Source organism: Salmo trutta, chromosome 36 (assembly GCF_901001165.1).
Source record: "Salmo trutta chromosome 36, fSalTru1.1, whole genome shotgun sequence".
NCBI lineage: Eukaryota > Metazoa > Chordata > Actinopteri > Salmoniformes > Salmonidae > Salmo > Salmo trutta.
In genome coordinates this window covers 33,282,787-33,307,613 of record NC_042992.1, presented here as the reverse complement: position 1 = coordinate 33,307,613, position 24,827 = coordinate 33,282,787, and the positions used below count along the sequence as shown (strand labels likewise).

General features: G+C 44.4%; 1 protein-coding gene across 6 annotated transcripts in view; it reads right to left on the bottom strand.

Annotated features, from left to right (window-relative positions):
• Nucleotides 1-24,827, bottom strand: part of LOC115175938 (POU domain, class 2, transcription factor 2) — a 43,016-nt gene that overhangs the window by 2,833 nt on the left and 15,356 nt on the right. Inside the window, exons 1-13 of one of the 6 annotated variants that reach the window (XM_029735595.1) lie at nucleotides 8,601-8,668; nucleotides 7,133-7,198; nucleotides 6,383-6,417; nucleotides 5,726-5,782; nucleotides 4,548-4,661; nucleotides 3,736-3,960; nucleotides 3,326-3,452; nucleotides 3,031-3,128; nucleotides 2,594-2,788; nucleotides 2,121-2,411; nucleotides 1,659-1,850; nucleotides 1,153-1,201; nucleotides 663-810 (exon numbers count right to left, since the gene is read on the bottom strand). In XM_029735595.1, the coding sequence (XP_029591455.1) occupies nucleotides 663-810; nucleotides 1,153-1,201; nucleotides 1,659-1,850; nucleotides 2,121-2,411; nucleotides 2,594-2,788; nucleotides 3,031-3,128; nucleotides 3,326-3,452; nucleotides 3,736-3,960; nucleotides 4,548-4,661; nucleotides 5,726-5,782; nucleotides 6,383-6,417; nucleotides 7,133-7,198; nucleotides 8,601-8,640 (1,637 nt within the window). In that variant the 5' untranslated portion in view covers nucleotides 8,641-8,668. Of the gene's footprint in view, nucleotides 1-662; nucleotides 811-1,152; nucleotides 1,202-1,658; nucleotides 1,851-2,120; nucleotides 2,412-2,593; nucleotides 2,789-3,030; nucleotides 3,129-3,325; nucleotides 3,453-3,735; nucleotides 3,961-4,547; nucleotides 4,662-5,725; nucleotides 5,783-6,382; nucleotides 6,418-7,132; nucleotides 7,199-8,484; nucleotides 8,536-8,600; nucleotides 8,669-24,827 lie in introns of those variants that run through there. The other 5 variants (XM_029735596.1, XM_029735593.1, XM_029735594.1 and 2 more) reach the window with 5 other exon arrangements.

Sequence of the window (24,827 nt, the reverse complement as noted above, 5' to 3'; positions counted from 1 at the left end):
TTTGATGTTATTTTAATTGACAAAAAAAAGTGATTTTCTTTGAAAAACAAGGACATTTCTAAGTGACCCCAAACTTTTGAACGGTAGTGTATGTGCATGTTTCTTCATATGTGTGAGAACTTGCAGATGTGCTGCAAAACAGGTGGGGTAGCTTGACGTACCACATGTAATCATATACCATGAATTCCCAGCAAGTCAGTAAATATCACCAATTCCAGTTTATTGTTCGCGTTCACAGTTTAGCAGATGTTATAGCAGATGCAGCGAAATGCTTGTAAGTCTCAGAATGTCAGTTACGCTAGGTACTGTAGCTTGTCATTGCGTGCATTCTGGTGTTTATTTCATCAATCTATTCAACCTGAATCTAACTAGGTAGGTCCATTGGGAAATTATTCTAATTTGAAATGACAACCTGGCAAAGTGGTGAAACACAGAAAAGTGTGTTGAGGATTCAGTGTTAGGAGTCTGTGTTAGATTGAGCACATGTGCAGTAGTCGTTGACTGTGCAGAGAGAGGATAGAGGAGATCACAGAGTTTGAGTTATACAATCAGGGGACACTAACCCAGCATCTACTATCAAAGTGTATTCGTTGAGTATGAAGGATTGTTCAGTGTTAGATTGAGTAAGTGTAGAGTTGTAGGAGAGAGAGAGAGAGACTCACCCAGCGTTCAGGCTGTGGGCACTGAGGGTGTGAGGGGCGTTGCTGGCTGTGCTGTGTGGAGGCGGAGTAACAGAGGAGGGGGCGGAGCTCATAGTTGCAGAGCCACTGGGGGTCATAGGGCAGGTTGCCGAGGGCGATGGACTGGTCACTGAGAAAGAGAGAGAGAACCATCAGTAATATGAATGGTATACAGTACATTTGGTTACATTGATTACAGGAGGTTGGTGGTACCATAATAGGGGAGAATGACTGGAGAGGAATCAGTGGAATGGTATCAAATACATCAAACACATGGTTTCCATTATTATGAGCTGTTCTTCCCTCAGCAGCCTACTGTGACATTGATAGGTTGTCCCAATGCCCATGGTACTGGGTTTGAGAACCATCTGAACTCGTCTCTGTCTTAGTCCACTAAAGGGAATTTGGACCTCTGGCACTTGTGGCCTAGCTTCACAAAAACACAAATGTATCCAAAAATCAATTTCCTCACCTGTTGTGCTGAGGCTGGTGGCAGCCTGGTGCAGCCCCTGACTAGACATCTGGAGAGAGAAAGAAAGAAAGAAAGAAAGAAAGAAAGAAAGAGAAAAAGAGAGAAAAAGAGAGTGAGAGAAAGAGAGAAAGAGAGAGAGAGAGGTGGATAGGTTGTGAGCAGGAGAGAGACAGGAGAAACATGCTCTCGTGGTGTAACTGTGATGACGTGTGGGTTGGTGTGTAACATATCACACCTCATACAACAACAGTGTAGTAATTTGCACGGCACTGAGAGCGGAGCAGTGCTGGATGGGTTAGGCCACAGGGTCATACATGGGGTCATGCAGAGGGAGGGGGCATGTCCATAGAGACAGAGAGTCAAAGATCTATTCCTCTCATGATGACAGACTTGTATTTAGACAGAGTTTGTTTCCAAACTAAGGAACAAGGGGGGCAAAGGACCAAAGGCCTGCCAATGACAAGCATGGTGGGGAGGGTGGGGATGGGGTGAGTGCGGGGTCATACCATGTGTGGGCTGTAGCAGGGGGGTTTGTGCGTCACAAGGGGGGACTGGCTGGGCAGGGGAGGGGTGGCACTGCAGGGGTTGATGCGCTTCTCTTTCTGGCGCCGGTTGCAGAACCAGACCCGGATCACCTCCTTCTCCATGTTGAGCTGCTTGCCCATCAGGAGGATCTCCTCTGAGTTAGGCTTCTGGTTCTGGAGGGAACACGGTCAGAAATCACGATCAAACATGTTGTCACAGGCCACAAACATTTTATATCGCATAAATCAGACATGTTGTCAATGTTACTTTCAATAGTGGTATTTAGATAATGAAATGTTCATAAAAAAGGGAAATAAACTTCATTAAACTGTTGTGGACAGAATCGTTGGTTTATGTACTCTACTGCGAGTGCAGTGTAGAGAGTACTATGTGATTTGAGTGAGTTCCCCAGTGGTCTGGTGTGGGACCTCTCTCTTTCTCACCGAGATGAAGTTGCGCTCTAAGGCCACGCGGACGTTGGTCTCAATGCTGGTGCGTTTCTTCCTGCGGCGCCCCGTCATGCCCTCAAAGCCCATCATGGGGGAGGAGAGAGAGCTGGGGCTGGGAAGCATGTTGTCTATCGCCATGGTCTCCGCGTCGTTTAGCCACTTCTCAAGCAGAGGCTTGAGCTTGCACATGTTCTTAAAGCTCAGGTTGAGGGCCTCGAAGCGAGAGATGGTGGTCTGGCTGAAGTCATTCCCATACAGTTTCCCCATTGCCATGCCAACGTCACCCTGGGGGGAGAGAGAATTTGTGTTAAACATTCATCTTCATTCAGGCGTCTAGCGCCTCCTGACCCCCGTCACTGCAAACACACACACTCCGACCCACGTGAAGCCAAGCTTGATCAAATTGCTCACGCTCCTCTTGACCTCTATCACATTTCACGCACGCACGCACGCACACACACACGTACCTGTGTGAAGCCCAGTTTGATGCGTCTCTGTTTGAAGGTGCGGGCGAACTGCTCCAGCTCCTCCAGGTCACTTGGCTCCTCGCCATGCGGGCCAGAGGTCACCGAGGTCATGGGGGCAGCCGAGGCCCCGGAGGTCACACCGCCGTCCCCGCTCTTGTCCCTCTGTAACGACGTGAGGCTGTCACCGTGACGACGCTACAGTGCGTGAGACATAAACCTATATCATTGCTGCGGAATGGCGAAGGGTGGCTGGCACACCGACATTAGCTATTGAAGGCTGATGAAAGATCTATGGCGAGGTCATTTGTAGAACAGCTACGGCTATTGATGGTTTCTTGACTTAATTTGTTTACCTACAAGTATGTAGTACAGTATGTTATAAAGTGTAGTCTCAACACACACACACACACTCGAGGTGGTTTTCAATAATACTATACCTGTGCTTGCAGTCCCAGCCTGGGTGGAGTAGTTAGAAGACTCCCCTGGCTTTGCTGATGCTGAGGTAGCGAAATTAAATTAGGTGTCGAGAGCAAACCTGAGGAACACAACGGAGAAGCAGTTTAGTATTAGTATTGTAATTATATGAACACTATTTTATTGTATTTTAACTGTATTCTAACACTTTATTCTAACTCGTTTTAGAACTAAGCAGTTAGATCATAGTGCCAAGCTATACATTATGTTTTGTGCGAAGAGTCAGTCACAGTGTTGATGATGGTGGTTCCCACTTACTTAGTAGGTCCCACTTACCCTGCTGCCCCGGTTGTCCCTGGGCCTGAGGCAGGAGGAACTGAGGAGACTGCAGGTGGTGGCCGGGCATCAGGACTAACTGCTGCAGCTGCAACAGCTGCTGGATATCCTACAGGAGGGAGGGAGGGAGGGAGGGAGGGAGGGAGGGAGGGAGGGAGGGAGGGAGGGAGGGAGGGAGGGAGTCAACAAGTCATGTATGATTTCTGAAAAGAGCAACATACACACACACCCTTGGAGGAAATATAATGCAAAGAAATGAGCAAAGCCCCAGCCTTTAAAGTAACATCACCCAAGAGTATATGGAGAAACCCTTCTGACATAGACGAGTGTTGGTTCGTGAGTTAAATTGGCTTAAAGCTGGTCATATCTGATCCGTGACTGGCTGCTCCTACCTGGGCGGTGAGCTGGATAGGCTGAGAGAGCGTGAGCTGGGGCTGGGCATGCTCTTGTTTGGTCAGCTGCTGCTGCTGTTGTTGCTGCTGCTGATTGGCTTGGGCTGCTGCGTGGGCGGCATGAGCAGCGTGAGCCGCGTTGGACTGCTGCACGGCAGCGGCCAGGAGCTGAGCCTGGGCCTGCTGAAGCAACAGCTGCTGCTGCGCAGGCAAGAGGGCAGCCAGCTGAGGAACAGGAGGAAGAGGAGGAGGGGAGGAAAGGGTAGGGTTTGCCCAAAGCGAGGAGGGGGGAAAAGCAAAAGAGGTAGAGAATAGTGTCACTCAGCGTTTGAGCAGGCAGTAAGAGGCAGAGGTGGGATCAATTCCATTTTAATTCAGTCAATTCAGGAATGAGGAAAATCTGAATCGACAGAATTGAGTTGAAATGGAATTCGCCCCAACCTTGGTAAGACGCAAGCAAGAGCGAAGCAGAAGAAGCCTACCCTAACCGCCTACACACTGCACTCTTAGAAAAAATGGTGCTATCTAGAACCTTAAATGGTTCTTTGCCTGTCCCCATAGGAGAACCCTTTGAAGAACCATTTTTGGTTCCATGTAGAACCCTTTTGGGTTCCATGTAGAAGCCTTTCTACAGTGGGTTCTACATGGAACCCAAAAGGGTTCTGTCTGGAACCAAAAAGGGTTCTACATGGAACCAAAAAGGGTTCTGCCTGGAACCAAAAATGGTTCTCCTATTGGGATAGCCGAAAAACCTTTTGGAAAAAAATGTCTAAGTGTATAGATTCAGCTAGTGTGTCTGTGCCAGTGCTTACCCCTGCCAGCTGACTCCCTGCCAACATGAGCTGTGTGTGAGGGTGAGGTGTCTGCTGCTGGGAGGGAGGCGGCACATGGGTGGAGGTCATCTCAGGGCCAGCCTCACTTTTACTCTGCAGGGGGAATAATATCAAAACATTGAATAGGGTGAAAACTCTAAAGGTAAATGCATGCAAAAATAATAATCGTGAAGATATATGTTTTTTTTTGGCATCTGGTACACAGGCCTCAGTCTCGTTGCCAAAATGGGTCCCTTAAATGGACAGAAATATGGTGCAAATTACCTGATTAGAGCAAAATCATATTTTTTGCCTAAAACAAAGGATTTGGGTGGTTTCATGAGATAAAACATGTATTAATATCAGAGGATCATCTATATACTGTATGAACCATACAGCCAACATTCAAGAAAAAAATTGACAAAAACAATTAGCAACTTCCACAATTTTTTACTGAATTACATACAGTTGAAGTCAGAAGTTCACATACACTTAGGTTGAAGTCATTAAAACTCCTTTTTCAACCACTCCAAAAAATGTCTTGATAACAAACTATAGGTTTGGCAAGTCGGTTAGGACATCTACTTTGTGCATGACACAAGTAACTTACTTTTGAATAAAGAAGTTAAAGTAAAAAATGTAATCGGCAATAAATAAAATATGTCAACAGATTTTTTTCAAGTCTCCTGCTCTTGTCAATAAACGAGTCTTAACCCGTTTAACTGTAGATATATGAATTTAATGGGGCCCCACAACATATAGTAAGAAATATATTACCATGCATAACATGTTGAGCTCTGTTGTAATAATTTCAGAATATTCCAAGTTGGCTGATGATTCCTGACCTGAGGAAGCTCCTATCATCCATCTGCCCATAACTCAATTTTTTCTCCATCTCCCTTAATTTCGATATATTCATGTCTACAGTCTCTCTTCTGCAGCATGTCTTTATAAAGTGAGTTGTGCTCGTTCTTACGCTCTAGTTCTCAGGAGTTGATGGGCGTGTCAGCATTCGTAATTGCTCAAACATCCTCATTTGCATATTGGCCGATATCTATGCAGTACCTGAGGTATGTCTGTGAGGTCTAAACAGATAAGCCACTCACACACACAAGCACACACTGTCTCTCGCTCTCTCTCTCTCTCTCTCTCGCATGCGAATGCCCTAATTCACTCACCTTGGTGTTGCTCAAGGAAGGAGAAAGACTGAAGGGACTCGTTTTCATTGGCTGAACCTGCAAGGAGACGAACGACAACAAAATCTTTAAACAGACACAGATCTTTAAATCTACTCGTGCAAAAGCCATTAACACAGTTGCCATTCCAGGTTGACAGAACTCATCAATTTAATCCACGTGTCTCCTAATCATTTTCATTTAAAACCTATCCAAAAAAAGTACCATGGCAGGACCTTAGAGATAGGACAACTTGGGGAATTGAGGTGGTCCTGAACACTGAAATATCTGTAACACTTTAAAATTCACTTAAAAACAGCATCAAACCTTTTATAGACAATCATTTTGCCAGATACTGTAAATATCGGAAATGTTTTTAGCAAATCTAAGCAGCATTTATGTTTCTCTGTAGGCTACAGAGTTGTTGTTTTTTTACATTCAATAGGCCTACATGTCCCGGGTTTAATGTTGCCCTTTCGATGACCGGTTGGTGCCGAACTCTGACCTTTGTATCTTTTAGGTTCTACTGTATACACTTATTCAAATAATCGTATTACAACCTTAGAGCAAACAACAAGAATACATCAAAAACAAATAACAGTAAATAAACAACAACAAACATCCTTTTACGTTCAATGAAATTAAATTGAGATGACAAACCTGATCATTTGCATCGGGACTTTTCCTCTCAGAGTCTGGTAAGATAAAGAGAGAGAGACAGAGAGACAGGGGTGAGAAAAGAGAGAGAAGAGAAAATGAAAAGTGCAAGATTGAATTCTAATAACCCCGTAATGATCTACTGCAAATGCCTCAGGCAGCAGTTTGAAATAGGTTACTTCAAATGTCAATTACTAGCATTCCGCATCCTAGCTGTCAGCTAAATCTACTTAGAAACATAGGTGTGCCACAATATGACTCTGAGCAGTGACCTATATGGAGGTATAGTGTTACGTGCGTAAGTCATACAAACAGGCTGACTAAAACATTCTCATTTTCTGTTCGGAAAATGTGAGAAACGTGATCAAAGTAGAAGATTTGCGGTCTGTTATTGTGGGTGTTTTCTGTCATAGGGCGGCAGGTACCCTATAGCGGTTAAGAGCATTAGGCCAGTAACCGAAAGGTCGCTGGTTCGAATCACCGAGCTGACTAGGTGAAAAACATGCTGATGTGTCCTTGAGCAAGGCACTTAACCCTAATTGCTGCTCTAAGTCGCTCTGGATAAGAGCATCTGCTAAATTACTTAAATATAAACACATCCAAAAACAATACAACAGATTAGCCCACTCTTACCAATCAATACGACAACACAGACAGATGTAGGTACAAACAACATACTTTGATTCAAACATTCATATAAAATGATGATAAATGATATTAAAGCAAAACATAATGCAGTCTCAAAATGGTTACCTGTGCTCTCCCCTGGAAAGTCTGCCCCAGGCTTCTCGTCCTCTGCTGGTTTTGACATCCTTATATCTGCAGGGGAGAGAGGGAGGCAGGTTAAATATAACATGTTTCCAACTGACAAACATACCCAGCCCAGCGTATATGGAGGGATGAAGATGAGAGATTCACTGGGAGAAAGTCTCCCTCACCCTTCCACCCCCTTCCCTCCCTCCCTCCATCCATCTCCTCTTCTCCTTGGCTCACACAGTGGCTTCCCGACTCATGAGTATCACAGGCCATGTTCAGTCTTACGCAGTAACGCATGCTATGCACTCAAGACGAGAGAGAGAGAGAGGGAGAGGGGGGCCAAAAACAACATTTCCATCTGACTGGATTAATGAACACAAATGAAATGGTTTGGAGACCTGGCACGAGGCTAGGTGGCACAGACAAGTCTATTCAAATCTCCCCACCATAAATCCAACTAATCTGTAATAAAATCAGCGTTGGTAACGGAATGTGATTTTCTGAAAGGTAAATTGCAGCATGAAGAACAGTCATGTTTTTACAGAATCGGACAAATAAACGATGTCATGTCAAACATAAATGTGAAAGTGGTATTCAAGATTTCCAAATACATTACACGTAATAAATGCACAATACAAATGATAATTATACTTGTTTAACATAATTGGAGATAGGAAAACGTGAACTAATTTCATATAGAATAAGTCTACATATGTGGGAATGTCTGTCAAAAACCTCGATCATTTAATTGTATGTCTAGGCAAAGGATTACAACAGGTCATTTTTGTAGAACAGATAAGATGCTCAAATTGAAGTTAATTTATTTCGACATACACGCTTTTAACAGAAATGTAGTATGCGCCAAAATTAGCCTTATACCTTTAAATAGATTTTAATTTGTTTTAATCAAAACTATTCTTCAAAATTTGTCTTGAATAGATGAAAAACAAAGGTTAAGTTTGACCTACAATGAATGACACAACACGTTTTCATGAATATTTGGATAATTCTGTATGATGGAACGCATGCCATTTAACAAGCTAATAGGCTATGCTTTTTGCATGCATGTCTTCTAAGATCTAGTAATAGTCTATCTACACTTGTTTTAATTGCAGAATAGGCCTACCTATGTTATAACAGCTGCAGTAATTATGTTTCAAATAATAATTTATTTTAGGCCTTATGAACCTGAAATTAACCTAGGTAGTGTCATGGAAAACAACTCCGACATTTTCCATCCGAGGTTTTAACCTCTAATCTAAAGATCTACATTTGAATAGACAAACGTTTAGCCTAGCTGTTACGAAAGCATAAAAACGTGAACAACGATGATACAATTGAAGAGTTACCTGGGTTGTCGACATTCATGAGAAAATACAAGTATTTATCAGAAGCTTTGGTATGGTGGTGTACTTCCTAATATCAAGTCATAGTTGTATATTTGCACGTGACTCATTTTGCATACCTGCAGATATCCTCAAGCCCGATGATTCATTTCTTGCCATTTCTTGGGCAAAACAAGGAGCCTAAATAGTTTTCACATGGCTAAAGTGAACGCACTGTTTCATTACAGTTTCGGACCAAAAAAGCCTACTGAAAGAGGAGGTCAAATAGATTGTCTACAGTAATAAGCCTCTATGCATATAAGCGAAACTCTTGAGTATTTTCCACCCACCCGTTCATTCTCTGTAGGCCTACCATTTCTAGAAGCTTTTTTTTGGATGCCTACGTTCTTCCACTCTCAACACTAACACCACGGTGAGTCACAGGTTTGGCATTGTTACAATTCCAATGGCTCTAATTACAATTATAATAGACCCATAATTATATGAAGCAAAAGTTGAGTGAAAACAATCAAACTGCAAAAGAATTCCAGTAGCCTAGCCTGAAACTGATCTCTCTGATTCCTCCCCATGTTTAAGTGGAAACAAATTATGGCAGTTGAGCAAATTGAGCCTACTCTGAGATTTATTTGACTGATAACAACCAAAATAAAATAAAAATCAGTAGGCCTACTTATCTTTCTGATTCCTCCCCTATCTGTAGGTGAAAGGCAGGCAATAGGCATACTACTGTATATGGCTGCGTGTTAATAGCTCATTTACATTTTCGAGAATGTGACCAAAGCATAGTCCTGATTTGTGACCATAATGTCAAGCTCTGCCTCTGACCTGCTGTGATTCATTGTTATGTCACATCCTACTACTACTGACTTTCCATCACTTGTCTTCATATTGTATTGCCTCCATCCCCAGAAAGAGAGGGGGAGTTACAGAATATCACAAAGACATGCAAATACACACTGCCAAATACACACTGCCAAATACACAACGCCTAACAGTGGTTATACACATCTAGAAGTAGCTGTGAAATGTTACCCTGGTAGCCTGTACATACATGAGTCTATGCTTTACGTGCGTACACACACACACACACACACTTTGGTCTTCCTCAGGAGAGACGAACTGGCATTTCACTGCAACTATGAACGGCAGAGCTCGTTTTGATGTTCACTAATTAGCTGTGCTTGTTACTGACGGCAACGCTAATTAACTCCCAAAGCCTCCACCCCAGGAGAGACCATTAACCAGTAATTGGTACAAGACGAAGAGCGTAGTACTTACCTGGGAATCAGACATTATTTTTCACCATAGCCACCATCTTACAGCACGAAAAGGATTCTGCTGGGCTGACCTCCCTGCTTTTTTTGGTCTTTTTTCCACATTCACTCTTTCCCGCGAGGCCTAAGATGTAGCTGCACAAATCATGCAAATTGAGCATTTAAATCTATGGATATTAATATAGCTATAGCTGAGCCTGAATAGTCAAATGAGGAAACAAAATAAATCCTACATGTGAATATTAGGTCTCTTGGGAGTCAGGTTTGAGCTCTATTCTACATGCTAATATGTGAGTTTAAAAAGATGGTGATGATGAAGAGTACCTTATCGCCTCACTCTTAATCCTCCCTCCTCCCACTAGGACTTCCTCCACCCTTTCACCATCCCCCTCTTACACCTCCCCCCCCCCCACACACACATCCTTTAACATATGTAGTGCACGAGGGAAGGAAAGAACACTAGAAAGAGAGGGGGATATTGGGAAAAAAATATGACAATGCAGGTTGTGTTTTGAGGGGGGAGCGGAAGGGGAGGAGGGCACATTTTTCAGATGTAAGGGGTATATTGCCAGAACTCTAATGACAAAACTCTTAACTGATAACACGTGTAATGTCCCCCTATTTTATGTCCAGAACCTTTGATTGTGCATTCATTGAGGTTTCACACATCTTTCACCCTTGAGTCATTCATGCAAAATCTGTTTTCTGTGAATTAGCATGACAGGCTCACCATTTAGTCATTTTAACTACCATTTAATGTGAAGAAACCCGCACACCGCTCTCGCTAGTTTCACTGTTCTTTATTAAGCTCTGACGAAGGCCTTGAGGCCGATACGTAAAGCTTATTAAGGAGCAGTGTGGGGTTTCTTCTTTTTCCTCCTCTTATTCAACTGTTACCATGCAGCTGCAACAAAGAGAGCTCAGATGTGCGAGTGTCTTTTGAATTGACCATTTAATCCAATAGCAAAACGCACAGGATACACATTCCAGAATGGTTATTTTTGGAAGTGCAATAGAAAGAGTAGTAGATGGTAAATATCATTTTCCATACAGTTCTTGACTATAACTTGACATTTTTGAAAATAATTTATATCCAAGGGCAGGTTGTAAGCATGTTGAGAAATCTGTCAGTCTAGCAGTTTCCTTATCCTTATACGGCACATACGTTGGGCAAATAATCAGAAATAGGGGTATTGTAAAAGCTACTGTAAAAACGTATCACGGTGTTGTATGCCATTTCTGCCCCGTGCAACATTTTACAAGATCACATTTTCTACATGATTTGTGATACAGTATCGCCTGTCTCTCTGCTTGAAATTCATCAGCTTACAGTGTATCAATGAAATTCGGATAATGAGTGGAAAATATTGTTATATACAACCCAGGTATTTCTGCAGTGCATTTTACACTACACTATAATTCCAAATTGTAGCACATAGAGAGTGACTCTTTCCACTTTGTACTATTGAAGCACACTGGCTGATGTAGAATGATGATGTAGTATTGACAGCCACATCCATATAGGATTTGGTTTTACCTTCCAACATAAATTGATGTCATATTGATACAGTGTTCAGCAGTTCTCAAACTACGTACGTTAACGAGGCACTACATCATTTGTATTCAGTAGTTATCTGTTTTGAGCAGTTTGATTAAGTGATAGTTCATTCTATTGTAAAGAAATGGCAAGAAAATCCTATAACAAATTGAAAGCAGACGCTACCAAAAAAAGATTGCCATTTTGAAACTGTAACTGTAGTATCGACTGTGGTATTTTTGACGCAGTGATTGCAGAATAACTGCAGTGTACAGAATAGCTGCACTTTAACTGCAGTTATACTGCAATATTACTGCAGGAAAGAAATGTGTTATTTTGGACGCAGTATTTGCAGCCTACTGCAGTTATACTGTATTCTAACTACAGTTAGACTATAGTGTCCTGCAGTTATACTGAACTCTGACTGCAATCTTTTTTTGTATGAGGTTACTTACAGTGCATCCGGAAAGTATTCAGACCCCTTCCCTTTTTCCACATTTTGTTACGTTACAGCCTTGTTCTAAAATGGATTCAATATTTTTTTGCGTCATCACTCTACACACAATACCCCATAATGACAAAGCAAAAACAGGCACCCCAGCTAGCACAGTGGATCTGGGACGATTCCGGCTGAGAGTCGGGGCACTCGGCTGAGAGTCAGACTTGGCCGACATCATGTGGCCCGAGTCTGGGCCGCCTTCTGCAGTATTACTTATGGCTAGGATGCGGGGACTGAGCTCGGGCCGATTCCGGTGTGAGTTATCTGGCCCAAATGTATTACTTGGGGCTCGGGCCAATTCCGGTGTGAGTTATCTGGCCCAAATGTATTACTTGGGGCTCGGGCCAATTCCGGTGTGAGTTATCTGGCCCAAATGTATTACTTGGGGCTCGGGCCGATTCCAGTGTGAGTTATCTGGCCCAAATGTATTACTTGGGGTTCGGGACGATTCAAGTGTGAGTTATCTGGCCCAAATGTATTACTTGGGGCTCGGGCCGATTCCGGTGTGAGTTATCTGGCCCAAATGTATTACTTGGGGCTCGGGCCAATTCCGGTGTGAGTTATCTGGCCCAAATGTATTACTTGGGGCTCGGGCCAATTCCGGTGTGAGTTATCTGGCCCAAATGTATTACTTGGGGCTCGGGCCGATTCCAGTGTGAGTTATCTGGCCCAAATGTATTACTTGGGGTTCGGGACGATTGGGGCTACTCTCTGGCAGATGATTTCACAGGCTGCTTTATATAATTAACATTTCATCATTTTTTTCTCCAGATTTTCTCATTGTTTCTGTGATAAAAAAAAATGCAATGGACATTTAAATAAAATTCTTTAAGAGTCCTGTATAGTATTTTAGTATTTTGTTACCTTGTGCAAGGCAATTGATAAGCAGTAAAACCTTTGTGGATGGAGCCTCCCGAGTGGCGCAGCGGTCTAAGATACTGTATCACAGTGCAAACTGCTTTGCTACAGATGCTGGTTCGAGACCCGTGCCGGACGCGCCTGGGAGACCCATGAAGCGACGGACAATTGGCCCAGCGTCGTCCGAATTAGGGGAGGGTTTGGCCGGCCGGGATGTCCTTGTCCCATCGCGCTGTAGCGACTCCTGTATGGTGGGCCAAGCACATGCACGCTGACACGGTCACCAGGTGTATGGTGTTTCCTCCGACACAAAATGTTTTTTTGTGAATGGGTATAATTTGTATGTATAAAATGAATAATAGTAATATTTAAAATGACTAAATCGGGTAATTTTGTATACATTTATTTACATTTGCATCGGGCTGCTTCTGAGGGATTCTGGTAAGATGCTGGCAAAGTCGGCTGTATTCCGGTAGACGATTCAATCAGTTCCGGCCCCCCCGGAAGAGGGCAGCTTCTGCGCCAAATCCCCATTGCTAGCTGGGACAGGTCTGGGGAAGGATACAACAAAATTCTGCAGCATTGAAGGTCCCCAAGAACACAGTGGCCTCCATCATTCTTAAATGGTGCAGCACTCCACCAATCAGGCCTTTATGGTAGAGTGGCCAGACGGAAGACACTCCTCAGTAAAAAACACATCACAGCCCGCTTGGAGTTTGCCAAAAGGCACCTAAAGGACTCTCAGACCATGAGAAACAAGATTCTCTGTTCTGATTAAACCGAGATTGAAGTCTTTGGCCTGAATGCCAAGCGTCACGTCTGGAGGAAACCTGGCACCATCCCTACAGTGAAGCATGGTGGTGCCAGCATCATGCTGTGGGGATGTTTTTTAACAGCAGGGACTGGGAGACTAGTCAGGATCGAGGGAAAGATGAACGGAGCAAAGTACAGAGAGATCCTTGATGAAAACCTGCTCCAGAGCGCTCAGGACCTCAGATTGGGACGAAGGTTCACCTTCCAACAGGACAACGACCCTAAACACACAGCCAAGACAACGCAGGAGTGGCTTCGGGACAAGTCTCTGAATGTCCTTGAGTGACCCAGCCAGAGCTCGGACTTGATCCTGATCGAACATCTCTTGAGACCTGAAAATAGCGACGCTCCCCATCCAACCTGACAGAGCTTGAGAGGATCTGCAGTGAAGAATGGGAGAAACTCCCCAAATACAGGTGTTCCAAGCTTGTAGCATCATACCCAAGAAGACTCAAGGCTGTAATCGCTGCCAAAGGTGCTTCAGCAAAGTACTGAGTAAAGGGTCTGAATACTTATGTAAATGTGATATTTCAGTTATTTTATAATTTGTTATAGTTTTTTTATTGAACCTTTATTTAACTAGGCAAGTCTATGTTTATTTTTAATAAACCTGTTTTTGCTTTGTCACAATGGGGTATTGTGTGTAGATTGATGAGGGAAAAAACAATTGAATCCATTTTAGAATAAGGCTGTAACGTAACAAAATGTGGAAAAAGTCAACAGGTCTGAATAGTTTCCGAAGGCACTGTTGATTGAATATGTATACAAATTAAAAGAGTGATTTGGTGCAGTGAACAATTGCCTTTGTGAATTAGTTTGTTGTACTCAGTCAATTGAAACTGCTTAGTTTTGAAACATGAGCCATTTTGATGATCTGTGTAGATTTTTGTGCTTAGAGTTGTGAAAATGTACCACAAACTGTATTAGGGTCAGTATCAAGTTCAAGGTCTCTGAAGGAGGAAGTAGGGGAGAGGTGGTTTCAGAACGTACCGAGTGGGAGAAAGAAATTGAGAGGCTGGGCAGAAGAAGAGAAAACAGAAAGCCGAAAGAGGAAAAGGAAAGAACGGATGAAAGTGTCGCAGTTGGAAAGTGCTTGGGTGGCTGCTGGAAACTACTAGTCATACAATGAGAAATAGCCTGCCGCCCTCCATCATTCACCATGTGCTCTTTCTCTCTAATTTTCCAATTTCTCACTCTCACTTCTCCACAGTCGCCTATGTAGGCAGATATGTTCTTATCATTACATACTGTGTGTGATTGAAATTTGGACCAGAAATTCAGTTTCGTTTGAGAATCTGTTGGATAAGATTAACGGGGCTTGAGGAAGTTGCAGTAGCTGAAGACCGCCACATGGTGGCAGCACTAACCTGCTGATTCTGAGGAGGGGCTGAGTGACTGCTGGAGGACAACCAGCAGGATGAGACCTGCCGTGGTGCTTCACTCATCATCATCACACTATATTTTCTCATAACAGCAGCACATAAGCGCTCACATTTCAACTACCTTAGATTAAGTTTTATTACATACACTCAATATTGCCTGCTTCTAGTATGGTAAGAGCCCGGACAGTCTGTAACTCTGAAACTCACAAACACAGCAAAACACTGCTCACTGTTCAAAAGTCTATGATGTCAAGCATATGGTTCAAATTCATTGCATCTCCACAAGATTTATATAAAAAGAGGAGCTGGAAATACTGGAAGATGACAGATATAAAACTGCTTTCATGCACACTCACCATCCGCATTCACACCTCATCCACATAATACATGAAAAGAGTCCACGTAAGCAGTGTCTTGAACAGTCATACCCCATCATCACTCCTCTTGCCAGGGGTCCTAGTCCCCCCAGCCCATCTCTATATACCTCGGCCAGCAGGCTGTGAGGGTCCCCAGTCTATCAGTGCTAATGGGAGTGGGGGGCCTCTCGGCAGATGATGTATCTGTCTTTGGGCAGCGCGGGGCTCTGACAGGGGCCGAGGCAGGGGAGGAGAGGGATGCTCAGGGTCACTGTCAGGGAATTAGGAGGAGAGGGGGAGGGGATAGGAGGGAGGGTGGCTGCAGGGGGTCTTGCTCCATCTCGCTCACGCCTGTCAGGGGACAGGGACAGACGGCGCGTGGGTTGTGTGTGCGGGGGTGGAGGGGGCCAGTGTGAGGGGGTTCAGGGGCAACAGGGGGGCCTTTTTTAGGAGAGGAGGAGCCAGGCAGGCGTGTGGATGTCAAGAGGTCAGCCACATGGCCCCGACCAACAGCAAACACCCTATACCACCCGAGCCTCCTGCCTCGCTCGGCCCTGGCCCCAACCCCCCACCTCTCTCTCTCACTCTCTCTCTCTCTCTCTCGCACACACACACACACACACACACACACACACACACACACACACACACACACACACACAGGACTCATCTGGGGACCCTCTGGGGGGCCCTGTGGTCTATGGGGCTCTAGAGACCACACTCACTTGTGCCCTGCCCCCACAGGACCAAATGTTACTGCTAACTGCTATTCCCCACGTGTGCACTATCACTGTCCTGTGGACGTATAGAAAACTACAGGACCTGTGTGTTCTAAGAACTTCAACAGTCAGAGAGATGGGTAAATCAGTGTAGAGGCTTACTGAGTTGCATCTGAGCCAATGAGGAGATGGACAAAAAGACGTGACCGTTGCATTTTCCACTGACAAGAACCTATAGCGCTACTGCTGTACTGCTGTACTGCCAGGCTGCCTCACACCTCACACAGTACATGCTTTTCTTTTCTAAGTCCCTCAAGGAGTCGGACAACTACCTGATTATATGTTGACCTGGTTTACAGACAATGGAATGGAACAATGGCTGGTTTTACAGGGGGGCGCTAAAGGTTTAAAATGAGACCGTAGTCTCTTCTCAAGACATACGGTCAACCACACGGACATAAAGGAGGGAGAGGACCGTAAGCGGTCAGGTTTGGGAAGAGGTGTTGGTAGTTGATGACCACACACGCACACATTCAACAATTTCTACTACTGCTTTTCACATCTTCAGCTGTTAAGCAATTGCGGATGTTTTATATTCATTTCTGTACAAATGACGCATTTCTGTAAGTAGATGAATCTCTGGAAAAAAGATATGAATTTCTGAGGATATGGTACTGGACAAAGATTGATGCTGCGTTAAGGCCACTTTGTTGCAGACTTGATAAGGTTAATCCAATCAGCTTGGATTGGAAAGCGACATTGACAGCTGCTCATCTTTCACTTTCTCCCCTCTCAATCTGCACCTATCACGGCTCTCCTCTGCTACGTTCTCTCTTTTATTATCTCTCTATCCCTCTATCTATCCCCATACCTCTTTCCTTCTCTCCTATTCATCCCCGGTGCACAGAACCAGAGGGTGCAGCATCACTGGTCAGCAGCGGCGGTCATGACATCACTGGTCAGCAGCGGCGGTCATGACATCACTGGTCAGCAGCGGCGGTCATGACATCACTGGTCAGCAGCGGAGGTCCAATAGGACACATGGGCCCGTTGCCAGGCAACAGCAGTGAAAGATCACTGTGTATGCGCCCGTGTTTGTGTGTGTGTGTGTGTGTGTGTGTGTGTGTGTGTGTGTGTGTGTGTGTTAATCATTAAGAATAAGTATGTTTTTCCACCCTGTAGCCCAACTCATTGAAAGGCTTGAATAGGAAGAAAACACAGCGCTGAAAGGCGTAAATGTTGTTTAGACTTTCTGAAACCTTTGTAAGGTGTCTGCACATACTTGAATGGCATTGAACACATCCTTAAGGACCAATACAGTTTTAGCTACAGTTAAATAACTGCGCCCTTGTTTTGTTTGTCTCTTACAGCAAAGTTGAATGTCTTTCTGAGTCTTTCAGTGGCCCTCAAGATTGAGTGTGTGCAGATAGGCAATTATTTGTGCAGATGTATGTTTGTACGCGTGTCTAAGTGTGTGTGTGTGTTTGTGTGTGTGTGTGTGCGTATACGAGTGTGTGTGTGTGCGAATGCTTCTCCGGAGTGTTTATTATATCCGATACAGTACCTCTTTCTCGCACCACATATGTCTGGGCCGATCGATCCCTCTGACTCCCGACAAGACAATAATCGCAGCTCCCTCCCTCACTCCGTCTCCACCGTTATTACTGATCTCCCCAGGGAGTGAGATGGAGGGATGCAGATAAACAAAGAAATGGAGGGAGGGGAGAAGGGGAAATGGCCACTGCGTGTTACTTTCCTCTCTTCATCCCTTCCTCCGTTGGGGTGGACGACTGGACGCAAAAAAAGATAGAGGAAGAGGAAGATAGAGGGGAGGAAGGAAGGCTGGTGTTGGGTCAGTGGCGGGGCAGAATGGAAAGAGAATGGAATGAGGGATGACCAGAGTATTAGAGAAAGAGAGAGAGAGAAAAAAGAGAGAGAAAGAGAGAGAGAGACAAAGAGAGAGCGATAGAGAAAGAGCGAGAGAGAGACAAATAAAGAGAAAGAGAGAGAGTGCAGGGGACTTGGGATGAAGGGATAAAGGGACAAATTCACAAGGATGGAGGGGTCTATGGAAAATGGAGGAGAGGAAGAGATGGAAAGGACAGCAGTGGAAGTAGTGCATTGGGCTTTTCCAATAAAAGGTGGAACGACAAAAGGAAGAGGGAGTGACAATGAGAGTAACAAAGACACAGTGCCTCTTCCGAATAGAGAGGGAACAGATAGGACTCAAGAGAATAAAATGACAAGACAGACCGACGGACATACAGTCCAGAGAGAGAGAGAGAGAGAGAGAGAGAGGGAGGGAGAAAAAAGAGATCTGGATGTGGCCAAAATGAAAACCTAAAGCCTTTAAGAATGTCTAGTGAACTTGAACAACAGGGAACGTGAACTTAGACATAGAAGGACCAGAATGAATAGAATAGATTCCATTTCTATGCACGTAAACTGGGCTAAACTGCTGTAAATATCCATCTGAATGAAAAGTGTGAATGAAAGCGCGGACAGACAGACAGTCATTCGACATGACAGCGCCTCCTCACTGACCAAACAATGTGATCTACAGTATGCGTTATTGTCTGCGTTAGATTGCTCGGTTTACAGGTCTATCGATTAGCCTAGACTTAAATTGGCTCTCAATTAAAGAGAACGGTTATTTGACCTCTTTGTCCCTCCTGTCTTCCTCTCTTCCTGTCCTGTTATATATTCCCCCTTTCCGCCCTCCTTCCTCCCTCCATCCATCGGCACATCCATCTCTATCAGTGTAATACCAATTTCCTCCCTTCCCCCTTCCTCTACGACCATCACTCTATCCCCTCTCTTCTTTCTTCATACACCCCCCTTTAAACCTCTCATCTCTCTTCGCTCTCTCTCCTTCCCTCCGTCCTATTTTCTCCCTGCGTTTCACCTTTCCTTTGGGCCCACACTTTCTCAGTTCCTCTACTTCTTCCGCTTGATCAATCCCTTTAAAATAACAATGATGAGTTATTGAGTCTATTTATTCAAACACCATTAATGATATAATACGGGATGTAGGTGCACGTGAAGAGCCGTGGAAAAAAACGGAGGGGAAAAGAGGGGGGAAGAAGGTTCTGAAAGAAAAAGAGAGAGAGTGAGAGAGAGAGAGAAGAAGGTGGTGGTTTGTGGTTGGGGTTGGAGGGGAGAGGGGAGGGATGGGGGGGTTAGGAAATTGGTCTGGCTAGCGGAACAGCTTTTCACCCCTCTCACCCCCCCCTCTCTCTCCCTCCCTTCCTTCCCCATTCTGCTTTGTATTCTGTGGAGATGACAGGGAGAAAGCTTTATTGCTCTGAGTTTGTATCGATCGGGGCCCCTCACAGGGGTTGCACCGACCCGCACGCTCCAGAGGCACTTTCGCAATGGCCGATGCCTCCGCTCTGCACCCCCCTCCTCTTCCCCCCTCCCCCTTTTCTTCCCCTCACCCCTCTCTCCTCTCCTCTCTCTCTGGCTCGGCTCGCTGGGGGATTCAAATTCGCGTCTCCCTATTTTCAGAGGTTAAGAGGCAGAGTGCCCAGCTTTTTATTTACCTAACCGCACTCCAAACACTACGCCCGAGTCACCCACATGAACCTCAGAGGCCAGAGAATATAAATGTGAATGAAAACACGAGCATAAGTCTCCAGATATTCCCCCCACTGGTCTCCCATATTCTCTCTGTTCCGTTGCTCCTTTGTCACTCCCTCCAGCCAGATTTTTGATAGTCTACCAAGTGCCAGTAAAAAAGACCCCCAGCAAAAGCACCAAAAATATATAGAAAATAGAAAAGTCAGTTCTAACACTAAACACATCTTTTTTTTTTTACACGTGTGTAAACAGATACATATATTTCTGATGAAAGATGCTAGATTCGACCAGTCACAACAACACAACACACAACTGGCATCCTGACTAGAAATTCAGCAGAAATCCCTGAGCTTGAAGCGTGACTGCTCACGGTTGGACAAGGGATAAGAGGAGCAGATTCTGAATTTGGGGATAAGAGGGGATTCAATCGGCGGTCCAACAAATTCCCCGGGGAGTGCGATTGGACGATTGGGCCTCTTGCAACGTCGCCGTGTGCCCTTGGGCCTGGGACTTGGACCCACAGTTCCCTGAGGCAGACTCTAGCCTGAGTTACGCAGACTACACCGCCTCGTCGTTCAGTTAACAAACTCCATTTTGTGGAAGGCGAGGGTGGGGGTTGGCGGGATGGCTGATTCTGAGAGCCATACTTCCATTTGTGGCTGTGACAGTTGCTGGCCACAGCCCCCCCCCAGTCAAATATGGCTCTTATCTCTCTATTTTTACCTTCCCTCCATCAGCGGACCCTCTGACCATCTCGTCACCACTTATGTTCACTCACCAAATGACACACGCAAAAAGGCCCTTCTCCTCTCAGATGGTGAATGTCGTGTTGCCATGTCGGCGCTGTATGGTCGTCAAGCACGGCAATTTTAGCCAAGGACAAAAACAATGCGTCTGAGTGTGTGTGAGTGTGTGTTGGCTCGGATTCGAGATCCTATGGAAAATACACTGCTTTGTTCCATTTGGTAAAATCCTCAGACTGGCAAATTGTTTTAGAGAGCAGGCTTGTGTACTTCTTAAGTTCTGATATATTAATACTTACGAGGTCAAATGCAAATGTATCAGACAAAAAAAATCTGTTGGAATTATCAAACATAATAGAAATGGATAAAATTATTTCTGTAGATTCAGGCTCTTACAGAGCCACCTAATAAGCATGACTATATAGTTACTATATAGTAGGATCTTAATTGGATCACTCTGTGGCAGGAGAACTTTCCTGCAATTCAGGAAATGTTAAACTTGTAGTGTATTTGAGGTTTAAAAAGGCTTCTGAAGTTTGTAATTTCCACTTCAAAATTTCAGAGTTGATTTTCCGTTTCAAAAACTGTATCAACTCCTACAAAAATGTCCATTAACTACAATCCACATAATAATTCCCATTTCCTGTTGCTGCAGGATTATTTTCCTGCTGTAGCAAACTGGCTCAAATTAACATCCTACATCTGTAATGACTAATGCAATAGGAGATGATGTAGGAATAATCTAGCTAAATTCTCAGATGATGTAAACAATTACTGGTTATAGATTGAAACAACAACAAAAATCTTTTTGAAGCATTATTATAAAGGCTTCAACACACTTACGAGATATTATAAACATTATACCTGCAGGCTAAGTAAGGTAAGGTAAGTAAAGTCTTACCATGGTTTTTCAAACATATCCATGCATGGATTTTCATCTCTTCAATTCACATCCCTGGAAATCCATTTTGTCAGGAAGAGAAATTGTCAAAGTGGAACATAATTGTGTAAGAATGCAGCAAATGCCCATTTGAGCAATCATACAATCGTACAATTACCAATTGTACTACTCAAAAAAGGTTTCCTCATATACCGGTAGTCTGTGTAATGCTGCAGCAATTGTGTGTGTGTGTGTGTGTGTGTGTGTGTGTGTGTGTGTGTGTGTGTGTGTGTGTGTGTGTGTGTGTGTGTGTGTGTGTGTGTGTGTGTGTGTGTGTGTGTGTGTGTTTGTCTTTTGTACTAGTTGAAACCGCAGGGGAAGACTATAACAGTGATAACGTTGATGGAAAAAGGAAAAAAACGACTTCATATATAAGACAGAGGTTTGCACTTGTTATAAAACAATGGGGAGGGGGGGGGGGCGTATACAATACAGGAGTATAGAGGATTGAAAGATCTGTGTATGTATGTGTGTGTGTGTGTGTGTACAGACGCTTGTGCTAGCGTTCATGTGTGTGTCCTGCCAATGTGCCGCGGCTCTAGGCATGCTGGACCAGCACAGTGTCATGTTCATCTAGGACCATTTAAACACAGCTGCAATGAGGCCCGAGTGGCTGGAGAGCCCTTCGCGTCCCCGCCTGACCGCCATTTCACACCACTGACCAGTATAAATTGGATCAGGGTTCGTTCGCATCGCAGGCGGCAAAACAAGAGAAACAAAATGGCCGCAATGGCTCTCCATCGGGTCTCTCTGTTTCTCTGTCGCACTCGAGTTGTTGAACGGAGTGAGAAGAAGCACAGATCATAACAGCTGGGAGAGAGAGAACAGGATAAGCTTCAGATTTGAAATTGTGTACAGGAAGTACAACCTGTAAAAATGCATGTACAGACATATTTGCAGTACGTAAATAGATTCCACTCTATGATGTTCCCTGAGGTAGTTCTCTTCCATTCATGCATTTGTGGATATAGTTGCATAGTTGTAGTTTCATATGACATTTCTGTAGGCCTATTCAAACTAAATATGCTAATAGGTTGGCACGTACATTTGTAACATTTTCCACTTTGTGCATTCACATGTGCTCTCCCTCTGTATATTTTGGCCTTGCATGCCATACCTAATGTATGTTTGGAATGTCCATAGCCTTTCACCTTCTGTACATACGCCCGTTGCGTGCTATTGGTTTCAGGGTTTTGTACGTGGTGTGCTGGATCACATCACTTCCCAGCGTGGAGTCTAGCTCTTTTGACATGGTTTGAGGCGCTTTGTATAGAAACCATGTAATTACAGTGTGGCCTTGCCCCTACTGTATAAAGCCAGCTAGGTAATCCTTCTAGTGCATGATTGGGCCCACTCTAGTCGATGTATTATGCGCATTTAGTTGGACTTACAACACAGCACGTGTTTTGCGTTTGTCAATGTGAGCAAAGAGTACGTCAACTCAATCATTTTCTTAGGACTTAAACAAGAAAGATATTGAATTGTAGTACAACCTTCTCAGTGAATATGTGTGGGACTGACAGGCAAACGTTTTTCCAAGAGCACAATGTTGGGCCAAGTCCGATAATAATAAAAAAAGTCTACAGAACACACGCTAATCACAGCAGAGTCCATTGACACTTACCGAAGCAGTCCCGTAGCCTATTAACATGTTCTAGGCTTGATGGGGGGGGCATGCGTGCAGGGTAACGGGGCCGCGCCATGAGTGCGTGTGTATCCACGTGTGCGTTTGTGCTCACAAACGCCACGTGTTCGTTGTGTTTACATTCGTATAAGGGGCACACGGGGCAATATCTCACGCCGATCAATGAACGAGGGAGCCTGGGGGGGGGGGGGGGGAGAAAATCGGTAAGGAAAGCAGGTTATCTCCTGTCATTAATGGAGGGATTCCCGGGCGAAGGGAGGGGGAGGGAGGGGTGTGGAGGGGAAAGACCTGGATTCATTGAGAAAAACACAGACTGTTTGGCATCGGGAGAAAGCAGACAATTATCTGTATTGATTAAAGCCAGCCAGCCAGCACAGTGAAGACGGAAAACTATGACTAGATCAATAGAGAGAGAGGGGGAGGGAGAGAGGAGAGAGAGAGGGGGGGAGGGAGAGAGGAGAGAGAGAGACAGGGCAGGGGAGTCGGTAACAGGGAAGGTTGAGAGTTTGAGGCGCAACAGTTGCAGAGGGAGAAAAAGTTGAACTGGGAGCGAAAGAGGGGAGGGCATTGTGGGAAACAGAGTGTCAGAGTTTGTAAAGCTGACCCAACATGGATAATGTTGTCCTATTTCCACTCCTCGACTACACCCCTGTTGATGGTACATATCTCAGACTACAAGACCCATCCCAACACGGCGAATCAGAAAGCAGTGAACTTAACACATTGAGGTCTTTTTTTCGGGTAGTAAGAGAAACAGAACATGGCAACGGAGAGAGTGGTTGTGGGGCTTGTGGGGGTGTTGTCGAGGATGAAATTAAAAGACACATAGAAACCTCATGAGTGTGTGAGGTGTGTGATGTGCTTGTGTGTACCCGTAAACTACAGATTAAAAACACAGTACGTATATATTATTTTGCGTAACGAGACAGTTCTATCCATGCAATTCATGACTTGCATTCCCCCCCACACACACACACACACACAACCATCCCCTGCAGTATAGTGTTAAGACAGGCCGTACTGTACCACCTCCATGGTTCTAATTGGGCGGTGTGTCACAGCGGGTCCAGGGAAGTGCTGTAGGGCCTGAGAGAAATGGACCTTAAATGGCTCTCACTGGCTCTCAAACTTCAGTTGGCTTTACTGATGCCTTGGCCCGCTGCCAACCAGACACATTTCCACTTCAAATGGTTCCCCCGTCCACTGACATGCATCCTGCACCTGCGTGGACTGGACTTCTTGGCTCAGTGCACTCTGCATTCTCAGGGACGTAAGTGGACCATAGTCTGTCACACAGAGAATTGGCCAATGCTATTTGACATTATCTAGCTGTGGATACCGTCCTCCCAATGTGGTGAACACACAGCTGCGCACCGCATGTACACCTGCAGTCACACCACATACATACTATATGACATTACACTCACTCCAACTCCCAAGTGCCCTAGAAATTCAGATGTCCAACCTTCACTCAAATATTCCTATCTTACGATGTTCAAAAAGTGTACGCACAACAACTCTCTCTCAAACACACACACACACACATACACACACACACACACACACACACACACACACACACACAACACACACGGTCATATTGAGTTAGCTGGCTCATCCATATTCTGACTGAATATCTGGTTCATTTCTTCAGTTGATGTTGGCACCTGAGTGTGAAGAGAGAGAGGCTATACATGAACCCAACCCAGAACACACCACCACATGGGCAAAAATATGCAAATAACGATCAATTATTGATTCAAAATGTATAAATAATGTTATTGTAAGTTAATCATTAAAGAAAAAAAGAAAGATATAAAAGAAATATATATTTTCCAGCTTTTGTATGAAATGTTCTAACTGCGGGCAAATATTTTACATTTTCAAAATATTATGCATATGCCCTTCCAGTTACTTGTCACTTTGATATTGCTTTGGGACCCAATTCATAAGTGACTGAACTTAATAAACCCTTATCTACTCTAGTTGACTTGTTGAGGA